This window comes from Musca vetustissima, unplaced genomic scaffold (genome assembly GCF_032173495.1).
Source record: "Musca vetustissima isolate MV318-11 ecotype Yass unplaced genomic scaffold, APGP_CSIRO_Mvet_v1 utg78243, whole genome shotgun sequence".
In the NCBI taxonomy this organism is placed as follows: Eukaryota; Metazoa; Arthropoda; class Insecta; order Diptera; family Muscidae; genus Musca; species Musca vetustissima.
The window spans coordinates 14,647-23,984 of record NW_026880744.1 but is presented as its reverse complement, the minus strand read 5'-3'; the positions used below and the strand labels follow the sequence as shown (position 1 = coordinate 23,984).

The 9,338-nt window shown below is 34.5% G+C and overlaps 1 protein-coding gene across 1 annotated transcript; it reads right to left on the bottom strand.

Moving 5' to 3' along the window:
* Window positions 1-2,220: 2,220 nt before the first annotated feature.
* On the bottom strand, window positions 2,221-9,046 carry LOC133326567 (facilitated trehalose transporter Tret1). The gene is made up of 8 exons (XM_061535196.1): window positions 8,963-9,046; window positions 8,580-8,809; window positions 8,380-8,510; window positions 3,401-3,593; window positions 3,174-3,327; window positions 2,800-3,014; window positions 2,440-2,694; window positions 2,221-2,367 (listed from the first exon to the last, which is right to left on the bottom strand). The coding sequence occupies exons 1-8, from the start codon at window positions 9,003-9,005 to the stop codon at window positions 2,221-2,223; spliced, it is 1,368 nt and encodes a 455-aa protein (XP_061391180.1). The 5' UTR covers window positions 9,006-9,046.
* Window positions 9,047-9,338: the final 292 nt, after the last annotated feature.

Below are 9,338 nucleotides of genomic sequence, written 5' to 3'. Positions count from 1 at the left end.
CACTTCAATATCTTCAAACTACTGTGCTGCGATGTCTCATACTTACACGTGCAGCTAAGTCAGCACTATTGATCCAGTTGCGAAACGGCAATACGATATGTTCCCACAGTCATCGAACTCGTGCACTAGGCCTACCGTCAGCATAATGCACCTGTGGGAAATATTTAAATAAGCATAATTTGGACGTCACTGCCAACAACGTGAGGTTTGGAGTCAACAACTACGAAGGCCAGAATTAATAAAGTAATTTAAATTAATAATTCTTGCCTTTTTACTTTTGCCATCAACTGTTGTATTTTATCTTAACCAGGACTCTCGTCCTTAACATATATATACATATATATATTTTTTTTTCAACAGATTGACGGATATTTATATATCGCCATAGAATTTTATTCTGATCTAGAATATATATATATATATATACTTTATGAGGTCTTCGGTGAATGTTTCAAGGTGTTGCAAACAAAATGACAAATTAATATACACTCCACCTTATAGTGGAGGTTTAAAAATCGTATAGCTGCACCAGCATATCGAAAATAGGGCTTATGTTTATATAAAGTTTATGTGAAAATATAGACCAATGCGAATGAGTTTTATACGGAATTTGCGCCTAAGACTATGAAATTACCTAGCATTCTAGATTTGGTAACATTATAGTGTGGTCATCTGTCCCAACTTGGCCTCGTTAGTACGCGTTCCGCAAGACATGCTCTTGTATGGGAAGTTACAAAAATCTTTTAAAAGCTTATAACTCGCGAAATATGAACATATTGCATATAATTTAAATTCGTTTCTATAAAATGAAGTGTTCTTGTCAAAATCTTAAAATATTGGTAATAAATAATAAGTTGCGTGGAAGCTGTGGTGATGGTAATGTAGAAAAATGGGTAAAAAAGGGTTAAAGCCAACGAGTTTTTTGTGTTCGTTGATTTTTCGATATAATCACTGCATCCAACAAAAACGGATGCTGACATTTTGAAGCCGGATTTTCGATGTTTTTTGGATTTTTTCTTATAATTGGGACGCGCATCCAAATAATGGGCTAAAGTAATTATAGGATTGTAGAACTCATGATTTTACTTCGTTTGGTGTATATCTCATGAATGTGCTCACCGTAGCTTCTTTGCAATTGGATTCCAAAGACGAAAATTTGGTATTTTGAGTCTAAATTTAAGAAGGTCCACTAAATATCGTTGAACCCCGCGTGATTTTAGTTATTTTAATTCCCGAATCTAATGAGCCCAGCCATGTTCAATTCCGACCAATAAAACGGCGTATATAGGTACCCTGAATGTGGGAAAAACATCAAAAACGTATTTTGACAAATTCGCGTATATAATCGCGTTTTTCTTCGAATAGATTTTACGTACATTCATGTTTGTATTATCATATTCGCGAATCTGTGTAAAAATAGGTCAAAATACATCAATACGCGAATAATATGCGTATCTAATCCAAAATTGATTGTGGCGGAACATCCGCGGTTTTTAACCAATCCTTTTAAAATTTGTTTATTTTTATGTATTTTCGTAGGAGATTACTGAATCCTGATGCGCATAAAAATCTTATGCACGTTGCGTAATTTTTAGCCATTTTTAGGGTTTTTGCATAGTAAAGTGCATCGAGCGGCACACTTTGGCCGCTAAATGAAACATCGAAAAATTCATAATTATTGGAAGAGATTGATTCGGTTTATAGGAAAACCGCATGCGCATCAACTGATTTCAACGAATACGCGAATTGTTTTTTTTTTTTAATATTGAGCCATACTAAAAAAATCCAAAATTCAAAAAACGTTTTGTTTTAATTTAAAAATTAATTTATTTCTTTTTTTATTACAACAAATAGGAATTCATTTCATTTATATTTGAAATGCAAGATTTAAAACCGCTATAACTTTTGTGCGCAGCACCCGAATTTGTGATCGCGAACCGATTTTTAATCAGCGTATTTTCCTTTAACCATAGGAGTTAACCTATATTAACCTTTGTACCAAAAATCATGAATGTTATCGCAAAAAAATTTTTTTATGGAATTTAAAAAAAAATTGTAATTTCCCATATATATGATATATGTAGTATATTAAATATTTTTTTATTTTGCGTATAGCAATATTAAAGGTAATACATATTGCAATTTCTTAAAAATTTGTTTCTAATTATTAAATCTAATATTTAGCAATTTTTTAGAAATTCCAGTCACAAATTGTTAATACTAAAGACTTTGTAGTATTTCTTCGATGGGCTTGCCTTTAGTTTCAGGCACAAAAATTCCAATAAATATAGCCCCGATGAAACTGCAGGCCGAAAAGAAAAACATTATTCCATGCATGCCGATCAACTCCGAAAACAGTCCCATATACTGAAATGAAATATGGTAATAAAATGTATTAAAAATGAAAAAATACCGATGCATTCCCATTACTACACTTACTTTTAGGAGGAAGAATGAATAAACCCAGAGGGATAACATGCAGATCATGCATCCGAGATTTCGAACTTTGGGCGGCATTATTTCTGCTACCACCACAAAGGGAAGAGTTATAACACCCCAACATCCAATAAATATTATGAAAGAGAAACAGGCCACCGGAATCCAGGATCCAGTTGTAAGGTCACCCAAACACATAAATAAACCCAGACATAAGAGTCCGGTGCCAGTACCAATCACCGATACTATCAGCAAAATCTATAGAACGTTAAAAACATGGAAGTGTGTTTTTGTTTAAAATATTAACAATGTTTAAAATATTAAAGACGAAAAATTAGCGCTGTATAAATATATTAGACTTACTTTTCTTCCCGCCCGTTCCACTAACAGAGTTGATACATAGGTGCCAACAAGCTGTATAACTCCAACTACAATGGCCGATTGATTCGGCGGCAATGTTGAACCGGAGTTCTTAAAGATGGTTGCAGTGTAATTTAGCATAACAAAACACCCACAAAGCTGGTTGATAGCCATCAAAGCTATACCAATCCAAAGAGCTTTTCGTGCCTTGGGCTCAGCTAAACATATAAAAAAGGACAAACGATAGACATTTCTTAAAATTAACTATTTTTCGATTAAAATGAAGTGTTTTTATTAATTAACCATACTACTTTACCATTGAATCTTGAAATATATTTTGACAGATTTGACACTTTACTTCAAGCCATACAACTTACCAAAATCCCTTAGACTGGCATTAGTTTCACTCTTCTCCATTGTGTGATCACCACGTTTTTCCATTAAATTCTGTAGTTCGAGTTTGATCTTCGGATCCGTCTCCGAATTTTGATATGATATATTTCTAAAGAAACACAATGACTTTTCGGCTGCCTGTAAAATTACATATACATATGTTTCTATCACAATCAACTAGATTGTAAATTAAATCTGCAAATATAAATACCTTTACGTCATTTTTCCTTGTCAAATATTGCGGACTCTCAGGCACGAATAGAACACCACAAAGAAATGCCAGTGGTAATGTCGATAGAATCCATGCAACAATCCGACAGGATAAGTAGGTACCCAAAATAAATGCCACCAAAACTCCCACATTACAAAATAGTACTAAAAATGTTCCGACTGTACCCCGAACGCTAAGTAAACACAATGATTGAATTATGACTTTCATAATATTATATATATATAGTTAGAGAAAGTTCAAATCAAGTCCATATTCTTATCGTTGTCTTATGTTGAGATAGATAATAAGGAAAACTTGTGACTACAATGTATTATCATAACGCATTCTGATCCCAGCACGAAGTGTTTTTGCATAACTTTTGGGATTCATATATACGCTCATAAAAATAAACTATAATAAAAACAAGCATCCCTCTGGAGGATGTACCACAATGGAGTCCATAATTGCACTAATAGTACAATTACATTTAACCGAATTTCTTTAACCCAGTGGGTTTCAATTGTCAACTCCTTTGTATATATGTCAAATAAATCCTCATAAAGTAGGTTAACCCGGTTCTAAGTTCTAATGTACATGCCGTTTAAATTTATGTTCCGTATAAATATTAAAATGTTCACCAAGAGAATTGCAAATTTTTCAAATCTTGGCCCTTTGTGGGGAGGTACCACAGAAGCGATTAAAGTATTACGATAGTAGTAGAGGTATTAGATTAAAAAAATTTCAGAATGTTTAGGCTTTTTTAAGGGAGGTACATTGAACTTGATATAGATTTGGTACAAATATTAGGTTGTGCAAAGTTTGGGTGATTTACCAATATTTTGGAAATTCCTTTTCAGTTTGAAAGACATGTAACGATATGAAAATGTTGGATGAAAGCCTATATAAGGTCGGACAGTTAGCACAGGGGAGTATAATGTTTGCTGTCAAATCATATTTTAAAACCTATACATACATACAAAATTAAGTTAGACGTCAAAAAGAAAATTTTAATATTTTGTCAACATTCAATTCAATTTTAATTTCTGAAGCACATTTGGACTATTTCAAGAGTTTTAAGAAGATTTTCAAGTAAATTATCCTACAAATTATAAATTGTGTTGTGTTTTTGGCCGTGTTTTTTTTTTAAAGTGAAAAAATTATTTTTCGCCTCGGCAAATAAATTGACGTTGAAGTTAAAGTTTTCTCTATGAATTCGCTTACTGGCCGACCTTATATAGGCCTTGTGTTGGATCAAATCGGTTACACTTTTTGAGAGTTATCGACCGGAGTTAGACCCTTGGTGTCTATGTTCTAAGTCCGAAGTACCACATATTTTCTATTAATGATTCAATTACAAATTTTTATTCTAATGTCAGATGTCAAAAATCATATAAGATGCGAATATGTTTTACAATTTTGAAGAACAAGAAATCATCCAGACTCGACTCCATATATACGCCCATGTGCTGCATTTCGAGTTTGCTCGAATGTGAAACATTTTCCCAAATTTGATGTGCTCCATTCCGAATTCCCAAACCAGTAAGGAAAGTAGTAAAGTCGGACTGGGCCGACTATATGATACCCTTCACCACTTTGGGGATATTCTACATATGTATCTTTACACATATCGTATTTTCGAAGGAACTTTACGCACGCTATTTGGTATGCTTCACTGTTTAAAATATAATATCAATCAAGCACCCATTGATTATTTGGTTTACAATCAACATGAATTTATACTAATTTCAGTACGTTTTGCCAATCAAACTTGCTATGGGTCTTTTGTACACCATTTACTTAAAATCGGACGAAAGTATATAGGAGGTATATGCAAATCTGAACCAATTTCAAGAAAACTTGACACACACAAGGTTACAGTAATTTCAGTACATTGTACAAAATTGTGTGCGGGTCGGCCAATCATTGGTGCACAATTTAGATTAAATCGAACGAAAATATATATTGGAGCTATATCTAAATCGGAACCGATTTTCACGAAACTTAGCACACATCATTCTGGACCCAATTCAGTACCCTCTGCTGAATTTCGTGCAAATCGAAAGATATAGAGGGACTTTGAAGACCCATTTACATTAAATCGGATGAAAATATATACGGGAGCTATATCTAAATCTGGACCGATTTTCAAGAAACTTAGCACACATCATTCTAGACCTAATTCTGTGCCAAATTTCATGCAAATCGAATGGTATATAGGGACTTTGGTGCCCCATTTACCTTAAATCGGACGAAACTATATATGGGAGCTATATCTAAATCTGAACCGATTTTCTCGAAAATTGGCACACATCATTCTGGACCTGATTCAGTACTCTGTGCCAAATTTTATGCAAATCAAAAGATAAAGAGGTACTTTGGTGGCCCATTTACCTTAAATCGAACGAAAATATATATGGGAGCTATATCTAAATCTGAACCGATTTTTCCCAATTTCAATAGGGTTCGTCCTTGGGCCAAATAAGTGACTTGTGCCAAATTTCATCCAAATCGGATTATAAATGCGACCTGTACTTTGTTTACAATTTAACATCTACAGACGGACGGACATGCATAAACCGACTCAGAAAGTGATGCTATGCATATTCTCAAAAGGAATCATGTGTCTATCTCGTTTCCTTTTGCCTGTTACAAACATATGCACAAAGACATAATACCCTGTACCACAGTGTGGTGAAGGGTATAAAAAATATTGGGAATATAATTCGAGCACATATAGCTTTGTGGATTGAAAACGAAATGAGATCGTACGTAGATCTGAGATCTGAAAAATAACGCTGAAGTAATATTTAACGTGTTTTTACAATATTTATTTAAAAAATACAGTATTTACATGATTTTTTATAGTAAAATTAAAGAAAATAAAAAGGGCTCCTCCTGGTCTGCAGCTGTCCACAGCTTGCACACACTTTGTCTTCCCGGACTTTCATTACTCTCCGAAATATTTTACACATTGTTGTGCGATCAACACTTAATTTTAAATCATTTGCCACTACCCTCTGAAACCCACCAACAGCCAGAAATCTTAAGGTAGCTGCTAACTGCAGGCTTTCGGGAATGGTACCCTTATGTATGCAAGGACCAACTTCTCTCAAAATATCCATAAATGCTTATTTTAACACGTTCCAGTATCATTAGACTTTTTCTAATAGAAACCAGGGCAATTAATAAGCCAGCAGGCATATTTTTTTCTTAATTTTGTTGTTAAACAAATTGCAAATTCTAATGAAACATATGTTTTTTTATTGAACACATTTCGTAACATATTGAACACAGATATGATTTCGAGCCGCACTTTCGCTCGGAATTGAGCACACAATTTTGCACAACATGGGAATTTAAAAAAGTACGGGAATTCAAAAACTCTCGAAACATGTCACATGGGCGATAATTTTAAAATTCGTAAGCTTCAAAATAATTCATTTGAGTTTTTAACAATTATCTTTAATATCTGTTATGTTACAGCTACATGAAAAACCAGTAAATTGGTTTAAAATATAATAGAATCAGAAAAGTTTTTTCGAAACGAATGTATGATTTACATTACCATACAGTATGTCAAGAATGAATTTACACACATGGATAAATATTAAACATTTTCAAATATAGAAGCTCGAAATAACACTAAGTATAGAAGTTCAAAATAATACTAACATGGTAGTTAGCAGCACCAGAAACGCATTGTACGATCAGGAGTGTCGTAATGCTACAGATGTGAAAAACAAAGCGTATAGGGCAACCCTGCAGACAGTAGCAACACGTAGTGCGATGGAGAGAGGAGAAACGTGTTTTCAGAAAGAACAAGAAAAACGTGAGCGTGAGAAAATCCAGATGCACAGGAGTCAGAATGAATTCCGGAAATTTTACCAACAAGTTAAACACCAAACCGAAGGTTTTGGTGCAGGCACATCCTCCTGTAGAGATGAGAAGAAAACCTGGCTACAGATACAGACAGCGTGTTGAGGATCTGGAAGGAGCATTTTGAGAGCTTCTGGTATCAAATAGTGGCAGTAAAGAAGATACCAGAGAACCAATAAGAGATGATGGTATAGAATGTATACCACCTAGCCATGATGAGATCAGAATAGCAATCAATCGGCTGAAGAATAATAAAGCAGCATGTGTGGATGGGTTGCAAGCCGAACTATTCAAGACTGGTGGTCAGATGCTGGTTAGGAGCATGCACCAGCTGATTAGGAGTTAGGGGGTTTCGTTTCATGGAAACAAAGATAGGCGCACAACTATATTTATACTTTTAACAGGGACAACAAGCCACATTATCATAAGTCACATATAGTGCGGCTGTGGATTCTTTATAACCGTGTGCAAAGTTTTGGATACAGCAGCACAATGTCCCGAACTGAACCATATAAAAAATCTGTGGTAGATGCTAAGAGCGACATTTTTGACATACTGTGTATAACAAATTGGCATTGCGGGTTTCCTAAGCCTATGTGTACCGCGAATGATTAGGATTGGGTCCTCATGTTATAAAACTATTTAAGAGATTCTTAAGAAATAGGAAAATTTTCGACTTATTTCAAAACCAATTGTCTTATTTTTTTCAGATGTAAACTGTGGTGGAACAATCTTTGGACACTTGATACAATGAATTCTCCGTTCGCGTTACTGTCAGTTTTCTAAGTGAATTTGATAAATTCACTGTAATTTGATTTGATGGTAGGAAATTAACTTAACCCGCTGCCTTTTCGGTGTTTTGAGATTTTAAAAAAAAATGTCCATTGAAAGTGACTGCAATTAAGTATTTCTGTTGCCCTGTGATTTTGTAAAATTCACATAGAAAACGTTGTCGACACAAGACCACATTTATATTATATATACCCTTTATAAACATCAATTATAGTATAGTGTCATGTGGGATTGGAAACTTCATTGGAACTATACCATTTTTCAACTTTTTTCTTTTGGTTAGTTATTTTTTTAAATAAAATTGTACTCACTTATCATCAGATATTTCAGCTGTGTATATTGGAATTATTGAAAATGTCCCTCCTCCAGAAAAACCGCCCATTAACCTTGATATCGCCAAGTGTATGGACGATTTTGCAAATGGAACAATTAGCCAACCCAACTAGTTTCATCGAAATAACATTTGGAACTTTTAATTTAATTTTCTACTATTTAGTGTTTGATTACTCACCAAAGCAGGCAGAGCCAGGAGCAGCAGACACGGCTTCCGACCAATTTTATCGGCGCTCCAAGAGAAAAATGCCGTTCCAAATGAACCACCCACACAGAGCATTGATCCAATCCATCCTGCATCGTCGCCTATTAGAGGCTCAGAACCATTTGCGTCGGCCGATTGAAGTTCTACAAAACTAGCCGAAGCCCAGCCAACAAATGCCCCATACGATATGGAAATAATGTTAGCTGAAGCAGAACAAAATCGTAACAATAATGTTAGGTATACAAGCTTTTATTCTATTTGTTAGGCCATATCTGAGAACTCCTTTGAAATGGAAGCTCCGTAAATATTTTTCCAAAGAAATTTGAAAATGTTTTTCAGAAACTATTAACGCTTACCACAAAGACCAGTTATATATTGATTCCGAGTTTGTGACGACATGTCAAGGCACTACAATCCGTTTAGAAATTGAAATATGTCTAGCTAACAGCGGGATGTTATCGCTAACATGGGTGACTTTGACTAATGACAATGAGTAGTTGAGATGTCTCCCAAGTGATTCTGTGCTACAGCTTCAAGTAAATATTTCATTTTATCTTTATTTCAGTACATACAAAAATGTATACACACAAACAAAGATAACCAGCGAACTGAATGAGATCAAAGAACCAGACGAAGTAATTTGGGAGCAAAGCATTTCTTCTGAATCTCCCTTTCTTAGTTTATTATCCGAGAATTTGTATGCTGATGAATACATTCATCGCACATCGATGA